This window comes from Candoia aspera, chromosome 5, assembly GCF_035149785.1.
Source record: "Candoia aspera isolate rCanAsp1 chromosome 5, rCanAsp1.hap2, whole genome shotgun sequence".
In the NCBI taxonomy this organism is placed as follows: Eukaryota; Metazoa; Chordata; class Lepidosauria; order Squamata; family Boidae; genus Candoia; species Candoia aspera.
This window is the reverse complement of record NC_086157.1, coordinates 52,959,620-52,986,733: the sequence shown is the minus strand read 5'-3', so window position 1 is coordinate 52,986,733 and position 27,114 is coordinate 52,959,620. Positions and strand designations below refer to the sequence as shown.

At 38.3% G+C, this 27,114-nt stretch overlaps 1 protein-coding gene across 4 annotated transcripts in view; it reads left to right on the top strand.

Annotated features, from left to right (window-relative positions):
• The window catches only part of DMD (dystrophin), an 895,878-nt gene that overhangs the window by 422,150 nt on the left and 446,614 nt on the right, over positions 1–27,114 (top strand). For all 4 annotated transcript variants that reach the window (XR_010068066.1, XM_063305215.1, XM_063305211.1 and 1 more), the window contains 7 exons: positions 2,135–2,315; positions 14,359–14,504; positions 14,672–14,884; positions 15,319–15,432; positions 23,207–23,362; positions 24,418–24,588; positions 26,472–26,654. Coding sequence is in view for 3 of the 4 variants with exons in the window: in XM_063305215.1 (XP_063161285.1) it covers positions 2,135–2,315; positions 14,359–14,504; positions 14,672–14,884; positions 15,319–15,432; positions 23,207–23,362; positions 24,418–24,588; positions 26,472–26,654 (1,164 nt within the window). In the remaining variant the exon portion in view is untranslated. The remainder of the gene's footprint in view (positions 1–2,134; positions 2,316–14,358; positions 14,505–14,671; positions 14,885–15,318; positions 15,433–23,206; positions 23,363–24,417; positions 24,589–26,471; positions 26,655–27,114) is intronic.

Sequence of the window (27,114 nt, the reverse complement as noted above, 5' to 3'; positions counted from 1 at the left end):
GACTTTGTTTAAGGTGACCTGGATCCTCTTTGGAAAGGATGGCTCAGAGGTCTACCTGCAAGGTTGCTGTCAAATAAGTCACTCAAATTCCAAGCTGGACTCTACCCTTAGAGCAGGTCCTATGGAGGTGGCTGGGGTTCAGTCTTTCTTGGTTATATAGGAAGAGTTTGATCTGGGTTGTCCTGTTAACTTGGCTACCTATATCTTAGGCCCACATCCCTCCTGGTTGGCTAAGGCATCCCAGGAGGAGATGCATGGCTAGGTTCTGGTACTGGTAAATCTTTCTTGAGGGAGTTCTTAAAAAGGCAATGGTTTGTCCCCTGCTTAAGAAGACATTGTTAGACTCAAGTGTACTATACTGCCTTTCACTGATTATGTAAATCTGTCACATTAGGTCCAGGAGGAGAGGCATGCTTCAGGCCCCATATATTAAGGAGTGCCATCTGGTGGGACCTAGAAAAAAAACTCTTTTTCTGTCATGGTGCTTGCATCATCTCCCCAGAGACTAGATTAGCCATGATCCTGCTGGTCTTTCGCAAAGCCTTAAAGACACAGTTTTGTCACTGAGCTTGGGGATCCAGATGTGTGACAGAACTTGTGCAATGGTTATGTTGATCTGTTGTTGGGGGTTCTGTTTTTACCTTGGCTGCTGATTACTTACATGTTTTATTTTTATTGCTATATGTGTTAATGGTTGTTAGCTGCCCAGAGTCATGAATCTGAGATGGGTGGTCATATAAATTGAATAAATAAATAATATTAAACTGAATTATCATTAGGAACTAAAAAACTTTTTCCAAATCAATTTAACCTGTAATGTTTAATTGTCTACAGTATGGAGTGCAAGCAAAGCATTTATGAAAAAGTTTGTCTCTCTGGCATCAGGCTGTAAGAAAGCTATGCAGTAAAAGGAGGTATATGATCTGAAACAATTAGAATTACGGCATAACCCAATTTTGCATCAAGAACAAAAGATAAAGCAGTATGAACACAACTAGAATTAATGGAAGCAAATGAAACTTAAAATAAGTTTCATTTTGTTAAAATATTTTGAAAAAGAGCAACAATTCTCTGACTTATATAGGAACTGATATTTCTATCAGTTGCATAAGAACAACACAAATAATTAATACTTCTATTTGGGTTCGAACTAAATATGTTTCTACAACAAAAGATATGATGGAGCAATTTGTTAATTATTATTCCAGGTTATATAACAAATAGACACCTGATCCAGAAAAGATTAAGGAACATGTGAATAAAACACTCTTTTCAAAATTCAGTGTTGTACATCCTGTAATATGCAGAGTTTCTGCTTATGGTGCATGACACAAAGTAATAAATCATAGTTATCATAGTAATAAACAATTTTTTTCTCACAGGACTCTGTTACCATATCTTCTACCTTATTGTGATAATCATATCTTCCTAGGTTCCTCCATTTTTCCATATATTTTTTTATTCCAATCCCCCATTAATGGCAGAACATCATTTATTTGTTTGTTTGTTTGTTTGTTTATTTTGACTGCCCAACTCCGGTGGATTCTAAAAATATTTGTGCTATTCTTACCACCTTTCTCAATTTTCATTGAATTTAATCTCTGTAATACAGACACTGTATAATACTGATGCTTATGGATATCCACTAATTTTAATAAACATGAACTTGCTTTTTATTAAGTTATACCTCCACATTCATTCTGAGTACTGTTGCCATTTAATGGAATAGTATATCATACTGGTATATTAATAATTAGTTCATACTTTTATTGAGATACAATAAGTCTGTCACCTATCTTTAATGAATCCTAAGATAATTCATTTAAGAACATTCCAGTGATAAAGGAGCACTAAATAGCAAGGGTACCATTTAGTTTCAATTATTTGATTACTATGAAAGAAGTGTGTGGTTTGTGATGACCACTGTACAAGCATATATTCAGCTTTGCATGGTCAATCAATATTACAGGCTAATACAAGTGATGTGCCTATATAGAATAAATATTGAGTATTGCCATCAAAGGAAATTTGTACAAGTTTAAGATTGAAATGGCAGCTTCAGTAGCAGTTCATAAAGACAATTTATGTCACCTGTTTTACATACTGACGTTCTATCAAAAAACCTTTTTGGCAGGATGAAGTGGTCCGCTTATCAAGCATTCAACCTCAGATAGAAAAGCTGAAGGCTCAAGGCAAAGCACTAAAAGAGAACCAGCAGTGCCCAGTGTTTTTGGAAGTGGATCTTGTTGCCTTTACTAATCATTTTGCTCAAGTTTATGATGATGTAAAAGCTAGAGAAAAGCAGCTACAAACAAGTAAGTGTTGATACTCATTATTGTCAACTCAGAACCAAAACCAGTTTGGAAGATTCCGTATTTAGCTATATAACAAAAATCAGTGGTGCTGCAGCTAATCATAATCTTTATTCATTTTTGTATCCATCCTCTTTCCTCAAACAAGTACAGTATATGTGCAAAGCAGAATATAAATCCCATCAGTTTATTGGGAATTGATTTTTGCTTTGATTCAAAACTGATGATTGTGCAGAACATACAGAAATTGGTGATCAAATTTAATGTTAATTTGAACTAGGGTTGCATCACAATATCTACATTTGCTAAATTTTACTTACGATAGTATGAGGAATCTGCACTATGCCAGAGTGGATGTTTAATGTAAGGAATAAATGGGCATAAAACTTACTATACCTCAAAATGCCAGTACTTAGAGTTAGAACTACTGTGTTACCTATAAATGCTATTGCTAATGGAGCATGTGCTTTATATTCCGTATTTCTGAAATTTGCACAGAATTATCAAAGATTGTACTTTTGGTAATTCATAGACATTTTCCCCATTTTAATATGCTTTTGCAAATTGAAGAATCCTATTTCATGAAGCTACTGAGATGGAATCTAGTTCATGAAAATTGTGTCATAACAAATATGTTTAATGTTTTGAAAGCGTGGGTAGATAAATACAAACGTTCCAACAAATACCCTGCTCCATCTATCCAGCCAGCCAGTTGTTCACACAGATGCACACATATGAAATACAGGTAGTCCTCGCTTAACAACCATTCATTTAATGACAGTTTGGATATAAGAAAGGCCTGTAAATGACAGCTGCGATTTGCTTAACAACTACATGATTTGCTTAATGACCATGATAAAAATTGTGGTAAAATCAGGTCTGGTCATGTGATGCCTCACTTAACAAATGCCTCACTTAGTGACCAAAATTCTATCCCAATTTCGTTAAGCGAGGACTACCTGTATATACTACTGCTTGCTACAGAGCCACAGTCCGTAGAATTATTTTTATTTAGAAAACTGTTTCTAGGTCCCGTTTAATTCACATAGGCATTCTTAAAAAGTAAAAATGCCTGGCTGCCAAGTTAGTTGACATCTAGAGGGTTTTCTGTTGGATAAAAATAAGCCTGAATTTCTATGTAATGATTTTGAAAAACTTTTTGGTTTTTAAGTTGACCAAATAATTGTAGCTGGGATTTTATTTTAAGTATCATATTGAAAAAATATGATAATATATTCTTGGTTTGGCTCAATAAAATCGGTCAGCTTTGCTTCTAAAATGTCTTTTCATTAGCAGAGAGGCAAGACTGAACATATTATTCTGTATGCTCCTTATGCTGCTTAAAATTGATGTATAGATATTTATCCAATTAATATGATTAATAATTAAAATTAATATTTTTAATATTGTAGTAGAGAGATACTGTACTATGGCATTATTGTGAGGGGTTTTGATTATGTGTTTTTTTTTCAAATAATTTTATTAAAGATTACAGTTAAAAAGAAACTATAGAAACTACAAAAATATAAAGATAGATATATAGATATAGATACATAGTCTGAAAAAAAAGGAAAAAGTAACTTCCCCCCTTCATCTCAGCAAGTACACATAATTTAAGTAAATTTATCACCATCTGTTAATTTCAACATATACTCTCTTCACCCCAAGCCTCATGTCTTAGCTAAACAACAAAATCCAAAATCTTTATCATTCATTCCTTGTCAGCAAAAGTCCAGTAAGGGCTATCAGGTATAACTAATTATCTATCTTAACCTTGATCTAATAAGCCAACCTTGTATTCCTTCCTATCCTTTTAATGATCTTAATTCTTAACCTCTTCAAATAGAGTCCCACAGCTTGATATCTTGTCATCTGTTTTTTTATCCTTTCCCAAAATATCTTTTAGAACTTTAGCAAGTCTGTTCTGTAAATCCAGTATGTATGTATGTGTGTGTGTGTGTGTATGTATATGTGTGTGTGTTTGTGTGTCTGTGTCTGTGTGTGTCTGTGTATGTGTATGTATATATACATACATGCATACACACATACATATATATATCTTCTCAGAGAATCCTTCAAAACTTTAACAGATCTCTTGTATATCCAGTAAAGAAATAAAAAAAAATAAAAATCCATATCTCTTTTCTGATCGGTTAATTTTACATCTCCTTTAGAAATTGAAACACCATCTTGTTTCATTGGAAAGTCCAGCACATCCTCTTCTGCCTCCTTTTCCTTACTTGCCTTTATATCCACATTCAGATCAATTTCAAACTTACCCAGAATCTTTTGTTCTTCTTCCATTGCATCCTTAACTGTTCATCTCTCTATCATTTACAAGAGTTTCAAAGACCATTTGTCATAAATTTTCATAAATTTTTCATAGGTTTCCATTAAACAGCTGTTAGAATATCTTCTTCCATTCTTTTGTTATCCTTTAGCTCCCTCTAGTGTTCAATGGTTAAAAGTCCTATTATCTTGTTTAGACTAACAAAACGATAAACAATAACACTGTCTCATGAAAGAACTCTTTCCAACAGTTCAGGAATGTAGTTCTAGGTCCATGTGAGCCCTTAATCCATTTTTAAGCTTTCCAAAATCCATATTCTAAGCAGTCTTTGCTGTTTAATCCAGAAAGTAATATTCAAAAGTAAGCTTTTAAAATTATAGTTAAAAATTATTTCTCTAAGGTGAAGGCGACTCACCTAGTGAATGCTTCTTAACATGAAGAGTCTTTCTAAAGAAGCATCAAAAATGATCAAGAATTGAGGCTCAGTTGAGCTTAATGTCCTTAAAAAAGGCTGTGAGCAAAATTGGTTCCTCCTTGACTCCCAGCGACTCTCCCCATATCGAATTGAATTATCCATTCAGTCGTATCCGACCCTTGGCGATTCCATAAGCCAGCTCTCTCCATGATTTCTGATCTTGTAGAGCTTCTTTCAGTTGCTTTGTATTTTGGCCTGTATCTACTTTGATTACATCCAACCAGCACATTCTTTGGTGTCCTCGTTGTCTTTTGCCACTGACCGTTCCAAGCATCACGTCTTTCTCCAATGTTGTTGATCTCTTGACATGACCAAAGTAACTAAGTCTAAGTTTTGTTATTTTTCCTTCTAGTGACATGACTGGTTTTATGAGCTTCAACACTTCTTTATTTGTTATCTTTGCAGTCCAAGGGATGCGCAAGAGCCTCCTCCAACACCATAGTTCAAATGAATCAAACCACAAAACAGCAGTTTCTGCAGTTTACTCATAAGGAGTGGCTGTACAGGGTCACATGGGCTATCTCAAGATTGCCCTTTATTCCGGGGTGATATTGGTGGCTCAGATCCTGCATCCAGCTGCTGTCTCCATCGTAACACCATCCTGTTACAAAAAAGGGACGTCTAGCTCGCCGTGGCTCTCTACCATGCTTTTTAAATTGAATCAAATTGATGTTTGTTTTGTTTTGTTTTTAGTTTGCATTTAGTGTTCCTTTTAAGAATATAACTTCTGTCTGAAATATTTGGTTTTAAATTAATACATTTCAATTGGTATTATTTGTGCTCTTTATAAAACTGAATTTAAAAATGTATATGTGTTTGTGTCCTTGTGTGTGTATATACACACACACACACATGTACACACACACTCACACACACAAACATAAACTAATCATATTGTCTTTCTTGACTTTCACAATGCATTCAGGAGCTTCCATACAACAATAGCCCAAGATACCTGGAACATATAACTGTAGTGATATCCCATTCTCAGTCCTAGGTTACATATTAACTTTAAAAGTATGTCAGTTTTTGAACACTGCTAATAATACTAGGAAAACACTCTAGAACATTCTGTAAAAAATCAATTTTTCTTAAGAATGAATGTGAAATTTACTAAATTGTGTTTCTGGATTATTTAGTGGTATTCCTTTTATAATTAATATTCATGGCTTTTTATCACAAAGTAGATTTCCCAGTTCTCTTATCAGTTTCTATCAGCAGTGATTTTACTTAGCTACAAAACAGATCCCATTGATATCAATGGCAAAATTCCATTTTATTTAAATGCATCTGCATTTTTAAATCTAGGGTTTCAACAGATGCTAACCTATTTAAGACATCTGTATTGCCATTCCAATGGGGACAGTTTGGTAAAATGCTAGTTGTATTTTCTGCTATGCTAATGTTCTAATATAAGCATTTAACAGATGTCCTTAAGAGAACATTTCCTTTCTTTATAATAACATGAACCATAAAAAGATATTGGAACATCCAGTAATAGCTGTAAAAAGCCCAACCTTTCTAAATAATGGGAGATGTGAGAATACTTCATTTTTTCTAGCCTCTTTAAATATTAAAACCCAATTTGGGCGCACGATAATTTATAATAATTTGACTCAACATGCAGCTGAATTTCTTCAATTTGTCTTCCATTTATTGGTATGTAGCTAACATATTCCAGCACATTTTTAGATTTTGTCTGTAATAAATATTATTACAGTTAGAAACAAGAATGCAATACAAGCTTATCTTACATGAACCTCAAATTAATTCCTTGGTGATACCACTAAAAAGCTGAAACAATAGTTGACATATCAGATAGCAATAGAACAAAATTTGGCAACTTTTTTGTTTCTATTTTGGTAAATTTGTATTGATCATGTAAAGATATAGAGTGGGTATTTCCACTATCCTAAAATGCATTTTAACTTAAAGTATTATATATACCTATCAAAGATCTTTGTAGAAAAGGTATCACAGCAGCATTGTTGGCTAGAATAGAGCCTTTCCAGGCTCCTCTGAACTAGGAACATAGAGAAGATATTGTCAAATCCTTGTGAAATTTAATGTCAACCACTGTTTGTCTTGTCTTAAAGCAACTTGCCTCTCAAACCTCAAAGAATATGAGCATTTTAATAGGCATACTATAATGAATGGGAACCAGCATGGATTTGTCACAAAGTGTAGATGCTCATCTATCAGATATGAACCCATGAACACCTGTGGATCCTGCAGTGAGCAAGGGATTGGAATGAATTACATCCCTTCTGAGATTCTTTATGAATCAGCAGTTGAGCGGAAACCCAGTGATGCCATTTGTCTTTTATATCTTTCTTCAAAGATGACTTATGCCTCTTCTTCAGGGAAAGATGAAAGATCCTAATGTAAATATTAATTCAAATAATTAATTGAGATGCTAAATCTGGGCATCTGCTTTGTGGAGTCTTCTGAACATAGGAGTTTTAATTACCCAGAGTACCCAAAAATGTTCCTAAGAATTTTGATTGGGTAATCAGTCAAAGGCCTTTTACAAAGTTCTCGAAATCTAACTGCCCATTCATTTTTATATCTCCCAATTATAGTCTATTGTTCCTCCTTACGTTCTGGTGAGGCAAGCCCTTCTCAGCTCAGCAAGAGGCTGAGAAGGGCATTTGAGATCATTAAGTACCCAGCTGTGGTAATGGTGAAAATTTATGCACAAACCATGTCCTGATTTTCACTTAGAATGCCAATTAAAAGGTACTGTAGCTAGGGTCTTGCAACCAATAATGAAAACCCTGAGCTCTAACAACAATAAACCTGTTTTGGTTTAACAAGATAGGTGCCTGCACACTCACACATACAGTATCCTTACTCATTCTCACCTTTCTCATGACCAGAGTTGGACAAGCACCAGTCCAGAAGAACAGAAAGCTGTTATCCAGGTAGAAAGCCTTAAGCTTTCTCTTTTCAGAGCTTTTATAAACAGAACTGTTGGGCTAAATCTCACCATTCACAGTGCTAATTAATTAATTCCCCCTGTCTATTTCTTTGGTCAACTCCTTCATTTCTCAGGTTTCTGTTCTTGTTTTTGTTTTTTCCCCATTCCTTCTTGGAAGATGTACGTGATACACTTACTTCCAAATAATGGTTTGTATCTTTCCGTGATAGTGCTGGCTTTTTACTGCCTTTTATTTTGAGGTACTGGCCTAGTCTTCCAGAGATTATTAATTTTTATTTGTTACAGGTCAAACATTCTTATAAACAGAAATCTATGACCTGTATAACCTTTGGATGGTGGCTTTTGCTTTGAAAATCTAGTGTAGAAGATAGTCCCTACACATTTAAAGAATTTAGCTGCTGCATATTAACTGCTAATTATTAGCCACTTATGCTGGGGCTTGGAGGCCTCTTAGTAAAAGCTGCTAGCTGTGCTTTTTTGTAATTAATTATAACTCTTTAGTTTGAAGATCAACAGGCAAAGTCTCAAAGGTCTTTCCTTAGTCCTGACTGAATTACTGACTGAATTACTAAATCATCCACATAAATGGGTACACCTAACAGTATGCCAACCAATTTAGGGGGATGCAATTCCCCTTTTTAAAATGTTTGAATGTTTGCATTAACATAGATACTAAACAAAATGGGAGCAGGATAGATCCTGTCTTTTTAAAATCCTTTTGAAACAGGGATTTGATCAGGGAGGCAGACTTGACCCAGTCATCTAATCTGCATGGTTGTATTGTCATATAACAGCTATATCAGTAGTGGAAATGCTCGTCAGCAGGGGTTGTTCTAACCTGACACATGACTTTCTTGTGGGAAACATACTGAATGCTGATTTTAAATTAGTAAGTATATATGTTATCACATAGAAGAGCAATTCTGTACTATTTTTATACCAATGTAATATTAAGCATTGGAATGTAATTAATCTGTCCCAAATCTGGTCTGCTTTTCTACCAAGATAAAATTATCTTCTAGCTACTACTTACAATAAAGATATCTCATATACAATTTATTAACAATGATCAGTAACCTAATTAGATGGCATTTGGCAAGACTAGTTATATCAGCTTTGTTGTAAATTAAAACACTTGTAGTATGACTCTAGTCATTATACCACATATTCTCTGATCTATATAAGTAAACTGTTAGTACTGCCAGTAGCTGATTTTAGTGATTCTGGGGATATCATGTTTCATTTAGGTACTTCCCTGTACAATTAACATCAAAGAGGTGACATCTAATACACTGTAGGAAGCTGACCACAAAGTTAGAAGGATAGTACTGTTGTAGGGGCTGGGTCCAGGATGGGTGGTAAATGCCTCATTGAGAGAGGGAGCAGCTTTGGTCTGCTTAAAAGAGGTGATGATCAGGCTGTTCCTGAAGAAACCAGATCTGAACCCAGTGTCATGTTCACTGATTCAATGTAGTTTATACATCATAACGTTTCACATGCCATGGCGCTGATGCGCGTTTCTGTTTGGGAGGGAGCTGCTGTGAGACCTTGTACCAAGCTCTGTATGTGAAATCAGTAGAATGGAATGTGTTTGGGTTATTTTCTCTTCTCAAGGACTTTTCCCGCAGACCATCAGAAACCGTTAGGAGCACGTGGGATTGTGGACTTGAGAAGATTCTACGGTGGGAGGGATTTCATTTGCACCAAGGGTTTTTAGTTTGAATTTGGTGCGCTTTCATCATTCTCAGCTTTCTCTGTGATCCTGCATACTATTCTTTAATAAATCAGATATCTTTGGATTCCTACTTATGAGTCTGATGGTGTTTTAGAATAGGCAACCATTACACCCAGGGGATAAAAGCAATTATAGGCCAGTGGACAATATTTGCTTTCTAGGCACAGTGCTTAAGTGGCTGCTGGCTGATAACACCAGGCTGTGTTGGGTAAAACTGATTTTCTAGATCCATTTCACTCTGGTTTCAGGCCTGGTTAGGGAAAAGAAACATGCTGAGAAAAAGATGGGAAGCGTGACCTTATTGGTTCTCCTGGACCTCATAGTTGCTTTCAGTATCATCAACCATGCTTTTCTCCTGCACAGTGAGGATGTGGGAGCACTATACAATGGTGTTTCCGCTCCTCCTTGGATGGCTGTTTCCAGAAGATGGTCTTGGGGGATTGGCGGTTGGTTAGGTTGGAGTCCTATTTTGTCCCATATGCCTTTTAACATCTGTTTGAAACCACTGGGAGATATTATCTAGGGATGTAGACTGATATGCCATCAATTAGCATTATTTTGTCACAAGGTAAAGATACACAGTATTTTCCCAGTCTCTTATTTGTATTTTAATTCATATTGAATATACGCCCCAACCACAAATGCTGAAGAAGCTGAAGTAGAGCAGTTCTGTGAGGATCTGCAGCACCTACTGGACAACACGCCTAAAAGAGATGTTATTTTCATCACAGGAGACTGGAATGCTAAGGTGGGCAGTCAAATGACACCTGGAATTACAGGTAAGTATGGCCTGGGAGAACAAAACGAAGCAGGACGCAGGCTGATAGAATTTTGCCAAGACAATTCACTCTGCATAACAAACACTCTCTTCCAACAACCTAAGAGACGGCTTTATACATGGACTTCACCAGATGGACAACACCGAAATCAGATTGATTACATCCTTTGCAGCCAAAGGTGGCGGACATCTGTACAGTCGGTAAAAACAAGGCCTGGAGCTGACTGTAGTTCAGATCACGAACTTCTTCTTGCACAATTTAGGATCAGACTAAAGAGATTAGGGAAGACCCACAGATCAGCTAGATATGAGCTCACTAATATTCCTAAGGAATATGCAGTGGAGGTGAAGAATAGATTTAAGGGACTGGACTTAGTAGATAGGGTCCCGGAAGAACTCTGGACAGAAGTTGGCAGCATTGTTCAGGAGGCGGCAACAAAATACATCCCAAAGAAAGAGAAAACCAAGAAGGCAAAATGGCTGTCTGCTGAGACACTAGAAGTAGCCCAAGAAAGAAGGAAAGCAAAAGGCAACAGTGATAGGGGGAGATATGCCCAATTAAATGCAAAATTCCAGAGGTTAGCCAGAAGAGATAAGGAATTATTTTTAAACAAGCAATGCGCGGAAGTGGAAGAAGACAATAGAATAGGAAGGACAAGAGACCTCTTCCAGAAAATTAGAAACATTGGAGGTAAATTCCAGGCAAAAATGGGTATGATCAAAAACAAAGATGGCAAGGACCTAACAGAAGAAGAAGAGATCAAGAAAAGGTGGCAAGAATATACGGAAGACCTGTATAGGAAGGATAACAATATCGGGGATAGCTTTGACAGTGTGGTCGGTGAGCTAGAGCCAGACATCCTGAAGAGTGAGGTTGAGTGGGCCTTAAGAAGCATTGCTAATAACAAGGCAACAGGAGACGACGGCATCCCAGCTGAACTGTTCAAAATCTTGCAAGATGATGCTGTCAAGGTAATGCATGCTATATGCCAGCAAATTTGGAAAACACAAGAATGGCCATCAGACTGGAAAAAATCAACTTATATCCCCATACCAAAAAAGGGAAACACTAAAGAATGTTCAAACTATCGAACAGTGGCACTCATTTCACATGCCAGTAAGGTAATGCTCAAGATCCTGCAAGGTAGACTTCAGCAGTTCATGGAGCGAGAATTGCCAGATGTACAAGCTGGGTTTAGAAAAGGCAGAGGAACTAGAGACCAAATTGCCAATATCCGCTGGATAATGGAAAAAGCCAGGGAGTTTCAGAAAAACATTTATTTCTGTTTTATTGACTATTCTAAAGCCTTTGACTGTGTGGACCATAACAAATTGTGGCAAGTCCTTAGTGGTATGGGGATACCAAGTCATCTTGTATGCCTCCTGAAGAATCTGTATAACGACCAAGTAGCAACAGTAAGAACAGACCACGGAACAACAGACTGGTTTAAGATTGGGAAAGGAGTACGGCAGGGCTGTATACTCTCACCCTACCTATTCAACTTGTATGCAGAACACATCATGCGACAAGCTGGCCTTGAGGAATCCAAGGCTGGAGTTAAAATCTCTGGAAGAAACATTAACAATCTCAGATATGCAGATGATACCACTTTGATGACTGAAAGTGAAGAGGAACTGAGGAGCCTTATGATGAAGGTGAAAGAAGAAAGTGCAAAAGCTGGTTTGCAGCTAAACCTCAAAAAAACCAAGATTATGGCAACCAGCTTGATTGATAACTGGCAAATAGAGGGAGAAAATGTAGAAGCAGTGAAAGACTTTGTATTCCTAGGCGCAAAGATTACTGCAGATGCTGACTGCAGTCAGGAAATCAGAAGACGCTTAATCCTTGGAAGAAGAGCAATGACAAATCTCGATAAAATAGTTAAGAGCAGAGACATCACACTGACAACAAAGGCCCGCATAGTTAAAGCAATGGTGTTCCCTGTAGTAACATATGGCTGCGAGAGCTGGACCATAAGGAAGGCTGAGCGAAGGAAGATCGATGCTTTTGAACTGTGGTGTTGGAGGAAAATTCTGAGAGTGCCTTGGACTGCAAGAAGATCCAACCAGTCCATCCTCCAGGAAATAAAGCCAGACTGCTCACTTGAGGGAATGATATTAAAGGCAAAACTGAAATACTTTGGCCACATAATGAGAAGACAGGACACCCTGGAGAAGATGCTGATGCTAGGGAGAGTGGAAGGCAAAAGGAAGAGGGGCCGACCAAGGGCAAGATGGATGGATGATATTCTAGAGGTGACGGACTCGTCCCTGGGGGAGCTGGGGGTGTTGACGACCGACAGGAAGCTCTGGCGTGGGCTGGTCCATGAAGTCACGAAGAGTCGGAAGCGACTAAACGAATAAACAACAACAAATATAGCCTATATAGTCTTAACCTTTTTCTCCCACAGATCCCTTGGACCTATATATCCCTTCTTTATGTATGTATGTATGTATGTGTATCAAAATATTAAATGATAAGAAATATGTACTGTAATAGAGCAATATACATGCTTCTTTATTAATTCATATAATAATTTTAGATAGTGATATTTATTAAAGTTAACAAACATTTAACTAGTCTAGAGGCTATAAATTACTCTATTGCCTATTGTACATTCAATATTGAATGAAAAACTACTTTTCAGTTTGAGATTATTGAAAATATTTTTTTTCCTCATCTAAGTTCACAGACCCACTGCAGTCTATCCATGGAACTCCAAAGGGTCCATGGTTCCCAGCTTAAGAACCCTGGAGTACATACAACATTCCATTAAATAATTTTAATCTCTCTATTTCTTTAATTGAACTAGGACTTTACTTTATATTTGCCTTTTCTTTCTCGGCAGCAACTGTGTTTCATAACATTTCCCTAAGCTTTTGCTTGTTTATCCTAACAGATTGTCGCAATAAAATTTTCATAAGTGTGCTGGTAATTACATGATAAAGTTTCTTTTAGTGTATTGTATCAGATGTAAAACTAATGGTAAAGGAAAGCCATATCTGACAACATATTTGCATCAATGCAGTTCTTATGCAAGGAGGACTGTTTTAAAGAACTAAACTTTGAAGGTTCATCAGTCAGGAAAGAAGAAAATTTTAAGAATGGTAATTAGTCTCTGTTTAATCTATGTAGTAGGTTTAAGCACATTTTATTTTCACAAGTAATTAATTCTGCTAAGAACCCAAAAATTAACATGAAAGCTAAACTACACAGGAAAAAAAATGAAACAGGACAGAATATAAAACAGCTTAAATTGGAAAAATTATAATAAAACAGATAGAAAATATAGGGAGTCTCTTACAGGAAATGTCTAGCCCAGTGCTAAAGTTTCTTTATATTCATAATATTAGTGCTTGTGCTAAGCAGGCTATCTTTAAGATGGTATTCCTGAAGCTAGCAGCACAACTGGAGATGATTTCCTCCTTACTGTATTCTTGAAATTAGATGTCAGAAATGCTGACAGAGGGACATTCAATAATAAGCATAACATTATCAGCAGGTAGGATAATGACCCTTAGGTGAGTCTTTATAGGTCAGAACCAGCACATTAAATAAACTGCAAATGGATAATTGGAAAAGTGCATAATAGGAAGGAAAAGCAGTGAGTCTAGGCCTGAATTACCCTAGGCTTAATTTACTCTGCTGAATGGAATTAGCTAAAGATTAACTGCTTTCCCTTTCTTTTTGGAGGAGGTTATTGTAGAGCTGTAATCCCTTATATATATCTTAAAAGAGGAGTGTTAATTTGTTTTTATTCACAGTAGAACAGAATTGCTGAATTAAATAAAGCTGGATTTCTTTGCTTTTCTCACCTCTTGTGCAGCATTTGACATTTTGCCACCTGTCCGATACAAAGAGATTATGAACACAGTTCTCTTGTGGATACAACAGTCAGAAATGAAGCTCTCCATCCCACAAGTGACTGTCACAGGATTAGAAACCATGGAGAAAAGGCTCAGGGAGCTAAAGGTAAACAGAGAAATACTGTCATGCATATCAACACTGAGATTTAGTGTAAAAGCAGTGAGGTATTTATAAATGTTATTTCAGACAGGCACTCTGAATGCTAGATCCTGTGAGATCATTCTCAGCCTGACTTGATAGAAGCTAGAAACTGATAATTTCACGTATCACAGGCCTTACAAAGTTCTCTGCAAGAACAGCAAAATGGAATCAATTATTTAAGCACAACTGTGGAAGAGATGTCTAGGAGAGCTCCTGCAGGGGTCAGTCAGAAGTACCGGTCAGAAATTGAGGTAATCCTTAGCCGTTGGAAGAAGTTATCGACTCAGCTGGTGGAAAATTGTCACAGACTTGAGGAACAGATAACAAAGTTGAAGCAGTTCCAGGTTGGTTGAAGCTGTTTTTCGTGGACTACATTTTACTAGATAATATTGCTAAGAGACTTTCAGCTGAGGAAGATGAGTGCTTCCTTGTTTTTGTTTGCTTAATTGGTAGATTTGCAAACAAGCAAGCTTAGTAAAATGCTGCTGAAGGCTGCTATGCTACAGATAAACTATAATATATGTGTGTGTGTGTATGTGCACACACACAAACACACACAAACTTTTTATTTAAAAAAAAATAGAAATGAAATTATTGCCTGATACAAGGGCAGTTATTATACACATGACCAAACAAACAAATATATTCCCTTGCATTCCCTTCCCTTTGCATTTTTCTTATTTCTAAAGATTTTTTGGATAAATTGATAAAATGATACCTTGATTTAGTCAAACCGGCATACTTTCATGCAGTGCAACACTCTCCTTTTCAAAAACAGAATGACACAAAAACCCTGAAAAAATGGATGACTGAAGTGGATATTTTCCTTAATGAAGAATGGCCAGCACTTGGAGATTCAGAAGCACTGGAGAAGCAGTTAGAACAGTGTACAGTAAGTTACCACTTTATGCTCTATTTAGTGGATGTAAATGTAAATACCACATGGATAACTGTTCTACAAATACAGTTACTTTCAGTTTGTGCATGTGGGTTTATGTGTATTTTTGTTTAGGAAAATTTGTGAGGTGTCTGCTGCAACTATGGCTTCAATTGGATTATCATTATTCTGGACATAGACTGCTATGCGTCTGGATCTGGACTCACATCTATGTCATGAGTTATCAGCCATGGACTTAATTCTCCTCTCAGCAAATGCACTAATTAAGCAAGCTATCAGCCTCTTCTAGTCATCTTAGAATTTGCACCAATCATTATCAGATTGCAGTTATGTGGACACAATTAAAATAGCATCCACAGACTAAGTTTAGTTTATTAAAATATATTGTCATAGACCAAACACACAAAAAGTAAAATAAAAAGTGAAAACAAATACACACACACACACACCGTAGATACTGTATATAAATAACATGGTGTTCATTCATGCCTGAGCTAAGGACACCTGATAGAACAATCAAATTCTCAAGTTGAGAAATTTCTGATTGTCATTGATATATTACAAAATTTGGCTAAAATTCTAGAGACATCTCAAACCTGGTCCTTTAGTAGGTAGCACCCAATTGCCCTGTGAGAGCAACATAAATAGTTTGTAATAAGAGGGGACATTAACCCTACTCTCCATCTTCTTCCTAGCATTTTCCCGTTATCCCGGGGTCTGGTTTTCAGATCCTGAAACACCACTTTGCCTGATTGTCCGCATCCTCAGGTCGCACACTAAAAGTTGCTGGCTTTCAATCTTAGCCTGCAAATCCCACTCAAGCGGGTCATATCTGTCTGTTAGATAAAGCGGGGAAACATTACTTACAGGGGAGACTTGCTTGCTTGTAATAAATCTATCAACCTTCTGCTGTTTTAATGGCTTGGCTGGCAGTTGTGTTGCAGTTGGTGTTCTCTGTCACTTCTTTCGTTTTCCCATGTTGACCGTGGTAGTAGTTATGATTTAAAAGGTATGAATGGAAGAGCCTATTACAGACGCTATGGCTTCGTCACCATCTTGGGGTCTACATGTCCATACCAACGAAGCCAGCTTTCTCTCACCTTCTCTGTAATTAATGACATGCCTAGTTGTTGTCGGATGGCATCATTTGTGATGTGATTGAGCAGGGAGATGCCCGATATCCAACGGAACATATGCATTTCCATAACATGGAGGCAGCCCTCTATACCCTTTGTTGCTGCCCAACACTCAATTCCATACAGTGCCACAACCCTACCCTCCATGGATAGTAGATAAGGCAGTTCAGAAGTATGTGTGCTACTGTTTCAATTTTGGAGATTCTGGAAAGGATTGTTTTCTGTACTGTTGTACATTTCTTTGTATAATCGGATGCTCACTAGTTTTACTGTTTGCTTCTATCCAAGGCAAGATCTCTTGGACATTTATTCAGTCTGATGAAAATTAATAATTCCCACTTCAGACTTATTTTTAATAATATAAATGAAGAATATAAATAAAATACATGAAATTTGAGGTTATCTGTGGGAGGCCCATAGGAAGCTCCACGCTAAATATTTATAAGTTAAAACCTATCCTCAGATCAATGAGAAAAATAATTTATTCAAGTGGTAACTAGTTGGATTAGGTTTCCTACAATAACAACAACAACAAAAAGTGCATTTAAAATACTCTGTATCCCATGAAATGTCATCTTTTATAGACGTTAATATTCTGTAACTGAGATAATTCAATTGAAGACAATTGTATTGCTATCGCTTATTTGTATTCCTTAGTAAATTAAAGTTCTGTTAACCACATGGACACATCTATTTCATTTTCTGACAATAGAAAATGGGTTATTATTGCCCTAGGCTGGTCCTTAGAAGCCCTTACTTTTTTTTTTTTAAGTAATTCTACTGCCCTAACAGTCAGGAACCATGCTGAGACAACGAATCGGTCTCTAGCATTTCATTACTGCTACATTAGACAGAAAATCCTAACAAACTGAAGAAGTGTGGGAAAAACCCAGACAGATAAACCCCAAAAGTTAAGGCAGGTCTGATCTGTGTCTCTTTGAATGGCTGCTTAACTCCTCAATACTAAGCATGTGTTTCCCCCCCTGGATAGGGGCCCCCTCCTGCTCACCATCAGCACTCATGACATCACCCTCCCCTCCAGATTCACATTCCATTTCAGCCTCCTCCCTTCCAGAGTTCCTCCCTCCCTCCAGGGTCTCATGAGAGTCCATCTCCCCCTCCAAGCTCCCATGGGAACTGGGCAACGATGGAAATTCTTCAAAGGAAAACTCCTCCAAGGACGAATCAGTGCTGCTCTCCAGGTCTGAAAATGCTTCTGGCCCAGGTGGCTGCTGCTGGAAAATAGCTAGATAATTAGAAGATTCTTCCCCCCTCCCCCTTGGGAAATGCAAGCCGGAGGTGGAGGGTTGTGGCTCCCCCTCCTCCTCTCTGTCTGGCCTCAGAGCCTCTGGCGGGGGTGGAAGTTGCCAACTTACGAACTCCTCTGCTTGGGATTCCTCTGCTTGCTCAGTCAAGTGAGGAATCTCTGGTAGAGTGCGAGGCTTGGGTTTGTGAGGGAAAAGCTGATGGAATCGTTGAACCAGCGTTGGTGCATGCACATCTCTGGCATTTTCCCACATGCGCTCTTCCTCAGGGTACCCTTTCCAGTGTATGAAATATTGGATGCCCCTTCGCCTCCTCCTAGAGTCCAGAATTTCCTCGACTTCGTATTCCTCCTCCCCCTCCACAATTACTGGAGGTGGGGGGGCATTTGCGATCGTAAGGTATTTGGGGGAGGGTCTTTGGCTAGCAAGGCTCTATGAAAGACTGGATGGATTTTCATGGATGCTGGCAACTTTAAGCGATAAGCCACTGGATTTATCTGCTGTACCACAGTGAAAGGGCCCACAAACTTAGAGTCCAACTTCTTGGAGGGCCTGGTAGAGGTCAAAAACTTGGTAGAGAGCCACACTTTGTCTCCTACCACAATCGCTCTTGTCTGTGAGCATCTGCAGATATCTTGTAAGCACTCTTTGCCCAGTTCAGCTGCTCCTTTAACAACTCTGTGCGGCTTGTTGCTCTTTAAGAAAATCAGCCATGGCTGGAACAGTTCCCTGCTGGGAGAAGGTGGGCAACACCTGAGGGTTAACCCTGTAGAGTGCTTGGAAAGGAGACATCTTGGTAGAGGATTGCACAGAGTTGTTATAAGTAAATTCTGCCATGGGGAGCAGGGCTGGCCAATTGTCTTGCTGATAAGTGGTGTAACACTTGAAATACTGCTGTAACCATTGGATAATTTTCTCAGCTTGCCAGTTACTAGCCAGATGATGCAATGATGATAGGTGGATCTGGACCCCTAATGACTGGAAAAGGGCCCTCCAGAACCTGGAAGTGAACTGAGGGCCTCTGTCACTCACCAAGTGATTTATCATGCCTCTATACCTAAAAACTGCGCTGTGGCTGGTGCAGATGGGAGGCCCTTGCAAGGAATAAAATGAGCCATTTTAGTGAAAAGGTCCACCACCACTAGTATGGAAGTCAGCCCCTGGACCGGGGGTAAATCAGTGATGAAATCCATGGAGATTTTATCCCAAGGCCTACTGGGGGTGGGTAGGGATTGCAAGAGTCCTGTGGGCTTCCCTGGGAGAGTCTTGGCTTGTCTACAGGTATGACAAGAAGCAACGTAACCCTTTATGTCTGCAGTCATCTTAGGCCACCAGCAGTCTCTCAGAGCTCTATGGAGAGTCTTGAAAACACCTCTGTGGCCTGCCATTTTATGGTCATGGCAAAGTCTCAGTACTTCTTCCCTCAATGAGGGGGGAATGTATAATCAGCTATGCCAGAGGATTCCTGCCTCCACATTAAATGGGGAGGTGGTGTCTTGCGGGCCCCTCTGGAGGTCATCCATCCTGGCCCTGGCATATGGGTCCTGTTGCTGCTGAGCTCTGACTCTTGTAAATAGGTCCTCTGCTTGTCTGCCTGCTGCTAAAATCTCTGTCTGGTTCCCCCTCATAGACTGCTGAAAGTTGTGAGGTTGTAATATAGTAGCCTGTACCTCCTGGTGAGTAGCAGGGGTTGCCTGAATGGATCGAGACAGGGCATCTGCCAAACAGTTCTGCGCCCCGGGAACATAAGAAATAACAAAATTGAAACAGGAGAAAAACTGGCTCCATCTGATTTGGCGTGGGGTGAGGGTTCTGGTGTTTTGTAGAAGCTGTAAATTCTTGTGATCGGTGCAGACTTTCACAGGAAAGGTTGCACCTTCTAGCCACTCTTGAAATGCTGCTTTAATTGCCAGCAACGCCTTGTTAAAAACATCATAGTTTATCTCTGCTGGTGAGAACGTGCGGGAGAAAAATGCACAAGGGAGCAATGTATTCTCTGTTTTGTTAGTATATTGCAATAAAACAGCCGTGATAGCAAAATCTGAAGCATCTGAATGCATTATGAATTGCTTCGTGGGATCAGGGTGCTTTAAAAGCAGCTGGGATGCAAAGAGCTGCTTAAATTCTTGGAAGGCTGCTTGCTCCCTCTCCCCCCAAATGAATTTTGATCCTTTCTTCAAAAGCTTTGTGAGGGGTTTAGCCCTGTCACTAAATTTATTTATGAATCTCCTGTAAAAATTGCAGAACCCTAGAAATTTTTGTACCTCTTTCACATTTCGGGGGGGTTGCCAAGAAAGAATTGCCTGGACCTTAGAAGGATTCATGGATATGCCTTCTGTTGATATTTTATAGCCCAGGAAATGTAATTCAGTTAAATCGAAGGCACACTTCTCTAGCTTGGCAAACAGCTTGTTCTCTCTCAGTCTTTGTAAGACATTAAGTACATGGGTTACATGAGTTGTAGCATCCTCAGAGAATATTAATATGTCATCTAGATAAGTGACCAGATACTTATCTAGTAAATCAGAGAAAATTTGATTCATAAATCGGGAAAATATGGCTCCTACATTAGACAAGCCAAAGGGCAAAACAAGGTACTCAAATTTACCAAACCTGGTATCGAAGGCAGTCAGATATTCCTGCCCCTCTTTCATGCAGATCAGATTGTATGCATTCCTGAGGTCCAACCTAGTAAAAATGCATGCTTTCTGTAAGCAATCCAGCAGATCAGATATTAGGGGGAGTGGGTAATTTTCCTTGACCATGACTTTATTGAGGAAACTGAAATCATGCACCACTCTCATGGGTGCCTCCTGGTTTGCCGGTTGCCAACGGGTCAGGCTTCTTTGGTACGAAGAAGGCAGGAGCAGACTCTGGGAAAGCAGATAGTTGGATGAAAGCCTTTTGGAGATGAGAATCCAAGTAATCCTTTAAGGTGGCTAGTTCCTTGGGGGACATGGGATATTGTTTCCTTGCTGGAATCTTGGCTCCTGGTATCAACTCAATGTCATGAGTAAGGATGGCGAGCAGGGGGCTCCCTTCCAGACTGTTAAGCGCATGCATAGCACTGAGGAATTGGTGAGCCATTCCAAGAGGCACAGAGTGGGACCGCCTTAACCTGCGGGGTTTATATGGCTGGGTTTTTCCCATGCTTGTTCAGTTTGTTAGGATTACTGTTATGTATGAGCAATAAAACATTAGAGACCAGATCCCTGTCTCAGAGTGTTTCCTGGGAGTCAGGACACTCAATGGTGCAATCACAGTTCCTATGGGGGGGTAGTGCTGTGGCCTCTTGTTCACTGAAAACATCTGCGAAATCTGCATACTTGGCTGGCAACTGGACTCCCACTGCTTCTGTGACTGCGTTGGTTGCTGGAGAGAGGAGAGTGGCTTGAATCTTGTGGTGCTGGGATTCCTTAGCTGAGAAGGAGATTGCTCCCGTAGTCCAGTTCAACAATGGGTTGTGGATCTTCAGCCAAGGTGTGCCCAGGACTATAGGCACATTAAGTGATGCAGTAACATAAAGTTGAATCCACTCAGTGTGGTCTCCCGTTGTTAGTTGCAAAGGTTCTGTGAAACTTCTAATCGGCCCTGCCTTGAGGGGCTGGCTGTCAATGGTCTCAACTTCTATGGGACGTGGCAATTCTATGGTCGGGATGTTGATGTCTTGTACAGTCTGTACATCAATAAAATTGGTGGAAGTTCTGGAATCCACAAGGGCCTCTAGCTTGACCTGGTGCTCTGGGTTTACGAGCATTATGACTGGTAAGTAGTAAAAAGATTGCCTGGAATCCTCGGAATGAGCCCTTCTTAATTGATTGATGGTCTGCCTGCTGAGCTCTGTGGAGGGAGACTGACAGAGTTTCCCTAGTTGGAAGTTGAGGTGGAGGTGGCTCTTGGTTCTGCTGCTTGCCCTGAGGCTCTTACGGAATTTGCTTGGCTTCTCGCTGGGCAAGCTCTCACCATGTGCCCCTGGACTCCGCAGTAGAAACAGAGGGCTCTCTCTCTCCTTCTCTGTCTCTCAGCCTTGGAAATAAGCCTCCAGCTCACCCCGATCTGCATCGGCTCCTCTGGTCCTGAGTAGAGAGATGCTGCGGAGAGAGCTGGAAATCCTGGAAGTGCTCTGAGGCCCCTGTTTCTCCCCGGCTGCATCTGTCTGAGCTCTTCTAGCCTGGCGTTTATGACCACAGACAGTTGATATAAACCTTCTAGGGTAGCTGGTGTTCCCTGGCGCACTAATTCATTTTTAATTTCTTCATCCAGCCCCTGTTTGAATTGGTCTTTCAAGGCACTCTCATTCTAGTCCAGATCTCCTGCTAACAGCTTGAAATCAGCAATGTAAATTCCCACCCTCTTGTTGCCTTGCTTGAGCTTCCGAATTTCCCAGCTGGCAGTGACCTCTCTGATTGGGTCATCAAATTGTGCTTGGAACCCTGCCAGAAAATTCTGTAGTCGTTGAGAATTGGGTCGTTGTTCTCCACCATGGAAATAGCCCATTTGGCTGCTGGGCCCTTTAGCAGACTTAAAATGAAGGTGACTCTGGTTCTGTCTGTGGGAAACTCTGCCAGTCTGCTGTCAAAAAACATTGTACGCTGTGTGAGAAAGGTTCTCAACTATCCTGCTTCTCCTCCAAACTTCTCTGGTAGACTGCCCTGGGATCTCAAGACTACTGGCGGAGCTGCTGCTGCTGGCACCGGTTGTGGGTTAATCGGAGCTGGTTGTTGTAACTGCTGTAGCATGGCTGCTTGTAATGTGTTGATCTGGAGATCTACTTGTTGTTGATGTTGTTGCAATGCTGCTGCCAGTTGTTGGATGGCTTGCCAAATTTCCTGGTTTTCCGAAGACATTTTCCCAAAAGTCTCTTCCTTTTTTTTTTTGTTCCTCCCTCTTTCAATGGGAGTAGTTGAGTTCGTTAGGATTGATGTCCTAACAGTCAGAAACCATGCTGAGACAGGGAATAGGTCTCTAGTGTTTTATTACTGCTACATTAGACAGAAAATCCTAACAAACTGAAGAAGCGTGGGAAAAACCCAGACAGATAAACCCGAAAGTCAAGGCGAATCTGATTTTCTTTTACAAGTGATGTGGTTAAAATTGCATATACGAACAATAACATTGTGTATTTCTCCTAAATATTTGGGTGTCTATGTAGTAATCCTAGAAATTGCCAGTATGTGTAAACAATCAAATGAGTATATATTAACATATCCATATTATTTGATTTATTACGTATTGATATATACAACATTTCTGTTCATATAATTATTCAATGTGGCTTAACATTTTATGTTTTATTTATTGAATCATGTCACATGCCATGACATACTGGAGATTTGTAATGGAATTTATATGTTTTCCTGTTTTTAGGCTCTAGTGAATGACATCCAGACAATCCAGCCCAATTTAAATAGTATTAATGAGATTGGAAAAAAAATGAAGAATGAAGCAGAGCCAGAGTTTTCTTTGAAACTACAGAATGATCTTAAAGACTTGAATGCTCAATGGGATAATATTTGCCAACAGGTATTCCATGTATTAGGATACATAGCATTCATTTATTTAAATTCCAGAGAGCTCATTAGTATAATTTTCTACATGTCTTTGAATGTGAGAAGTAGACCCAGCCTATATCATTCAGAATAATAAAAAGTTGACCTTCAATTTAAAAATACTACTATATATAAATGCATGCCAAATAGATAAACGTGATAAGCAGATAATTAACTAATTCCTTCCAGAGTACAACACATTTGGAAGGCCAGAGGTTGGAGAATACTTATATACACAAAATGTTTGGAATAATAACATACAGCAAGATATTTTACCTAATTAAAATGTATATCTTCATTGACTTTCACTTAGCTGAAAATATGTTAATGTTGTAAGTATGGAATAAATAACAGAGTATACATGCCATTACAATTAAATTTTTAATAGATCGGAACCCCAAATTATAATATACGTCTGTTAAAAGCATCTCTCTGAGAAAAGCTTTGTTTTCTCAAAGGAGTTACAGTAAATGGAAACATGATTAAACTGGAAAAGGCAAAGCTACAGCATACAATTTTATTGTGACATTTGGATATTTTAATATTACTTAATTAGTAGGAATTTCAAGCTGGAAAAATAATGTAAGTTATGTGTACTATATGAAAACACACAATTCATACTTCTCCCACAATGTGCCTATATCCACTTGTCATCTTTGTAGCATCATTTCTAAATATATGGGAAATGGTATCCCCAAACAAAACAGAAAATGAATGCAGAACATGGATTCTTGAATTTTCCATTCCTTTTACTAGTAGTGGCCAGAGGCAGAGTTTGTATTTTCTTTTGTGTAACAAGGTAACTTATTACTCCAGTCTGCTGTATGCTGTAAACTCCTGTCAGAGTTTATGCTATGTGTGGCAATATTTGAAATATAAATGTATTCTGAAAGTGTGATAGAACATTTTAGGATTTTTAAGTTTACTTTAACTGTGAAACTTTTACTCTGGTTGTTCACTGGGTTCCAAAGTAGAGTTTCTTTTTTGAGGGGGGGGAAACATTTATTTATTTATTTTTATTAATGTAAGGCCTATGCTAAGAAAGCAGCATTGAAGAACAGTCTGGATAAGACTCTAAGTCTACGAAAGGATTTGTCAGAAATGCATGAGTGGATTATGCAAGCAGAAGATGAATATCTGCAGAGGGATTTTGAATACAAAACACCAGATGAACTGCAAAAAGCTGTTGAAGAACTAAAGGTAACCTGTCAAACTGAACTGTTTAATTTGTTTCCAATTCCATTTTTAAGTTATTATTGTACTCTATCTGCTTGATTATTTGAAAAAGTCGACTGAGTAGTTTAATTTTTTTGTCAATGGAGCCTTGCTTCAGAGCACATTATTGCCAATTTTTTTCAGTATTTAATTGTATTTGCATTTGCCCTTCTTCTTTGATGCAAACATTCTCTGCCCTTACATTCTTTCTTCTTGTTATCATATGATAAGAAATAATTCCCAAACTGTTATTTTTCTTCAGTTTTCCCAAAGTGTATTCATAAATTGTATTCTCATAAATAGATGGAGCAAGTTTGTATCAATCAACAACTCATTCTCTAAGTTTCCTTAGAGAGGAAAGTGAATGACCTGTTAGAATAGCTTCTTTCATAAAACCTCATGGAATCTAAGAGATTCTTGAATGCTCTGCTGAAATTTATGGCTATTAAAAGTAGTGTTTTGCTACATTGCATTTGATATTGAGCTAACTATGAAGAACAATTCATCATGTTCTAAAGTAGATAACTATGTCTACTGCCTAGAAATGAAAACATAAAGTTTACTTCACTGAATCTGTCACATTTTCAAGTAGCCTCTCAGCAGGACTTTCCAAAGTGATGTGAGACTGAGGTTGGGACTTCAAAAGCCATGCATTGTAAAATAAAATTGTCCATATTTAGGCAATACTAAATACAGATCCTACTGAGCTACCCAGTGATATATTTTACAGAAGTATATAAGAAAGTACAGTCTGAAGATACTGATAACACTCTTGTAGAAAGGTGCTCTCTTGATACTTGTCCATTATGGCTTATTGGAGGGAAAGATTTCCCATGGTGGTCCATTATTGAGTAAAGGGCTATCTCCACTGTCTTTAAACTGGCTATAAATGTAGCTGCTGCTGCTGCTGCTGCTGCTTCTTTTAAAAGAATACTGAACCTCTATTTCTTAATAATTATCATCTTTATATCCCCCATTTCTGGGGTGAAAGGGGGTAAGGTCTTTGAACATTAATAGTTCTTAAAATGAAAAGTTATATAGAAAGACTAGAAATAAAGCAATCCTTTTTTAAAAGGAAACAAAACAGTAAATAGTCCTCTTTTTTATAGCGCTTGAGAAGCATTTCCATATGATACATTTGCACATGGCTGTGATGTATTTAATATTGAAAATTAGTAGAGCAGGTTTAGGCAATCTTATTCATATGACATTTCTGGTTGCCAAGAAGATAAAGAGACACTTGTCCAATTCAGATATTATATCTATTCCCTATAGTTCAAGTAATTCTAAAAAACATATCAATGTTTTTCCTCTTTTATTAGCTCACAGTTGAGGTGTCTGGGGATAAAAGATAATGGCTTAAAATAGTTTCATGTGATTTCATATCTGAATAGTTTTGAAAAGCCTCTCATCTGGTATTGTATCAGATTGGATTAAACTGTATCATCATCATCATCATCATCATCATCATCATCATCCAAACTCACCATTTTCAACTAATCATTGCCAAGACAACTCTCTGTCATGTAACTGTGCTCAAACCTCCCATAGAGCAACAAAGTAACACACCAACAGGAATTTCCTAAATATAAGGCACAATGGTTTGGAGACCCACAAAACTAGGAAAAGAAGTTTATGCAAAAAAAAAACAAACCTTCATGTTTTACTGATTTTCATGTTTTTTGCAATTGCTTAAATGGGATTTTACAAGTTTATTGTACATGTTCTTAACAAAATTGATGACATGCAAATTCAGGAGAGATCTATTTTCAAATAATGTAGGCTGAATTGTTTTAAAAAAAAATCCTGGTTGTTGCCTTTTTATTTGCAGGTGTCATAATATTTCTTCTACGTTTCTGTGTTTGCAGAGAGCAAAAGAAGAGGCCATTCAGAAAGAGATGAAAGTAAAGCTTCTCACTGACTCTGTGAACAATTTTATAGCAAGGGCTCCACCTGCAGCTCATGAGGCTTTGAAAAAAGAACTTGATGTTTTAACTAAGAACTACCAGCGACTGTGCAGCAGGCTGAATGGGAAATGCAAAACACTGGAGGTCAGTTCTTTCTAAAACTAAAATAAGAATGCTTCTAGGCTTTTTATTCCTCTGTGATAATATCCTACTCCTCATCAGTTTGATAGGAAAGGAATATGGAGCTAATAAAACCTTCAGAGTTTCCTCTGAGCCTCTTTTTGGAACGATACTAAATCACAAAGGGGTGTGTGTGTATGTAGCAAGACAGCAATCGGTTAAGTCTGACTTACATGTACTCCCTACCTTTGGCCATTAGTTGCTGTTTATTAGATAAAATAGAAGGTTACACTGATTATCCAAACAACTGCTAGCTTGCTGGCTGGAAGAAAAATCACACAAAGGTAGCAGAGATGGCAGAATAGAAGAAAAGTTGAAGAAATTAGGAGCTGCATTTGTGTGTTTCCTGAGTAAGATTAAACTGCAAAGGAGTTTATTTAAAAATGGTTAATCATACTGAGAGCAAAATTATATAAATTGTTTT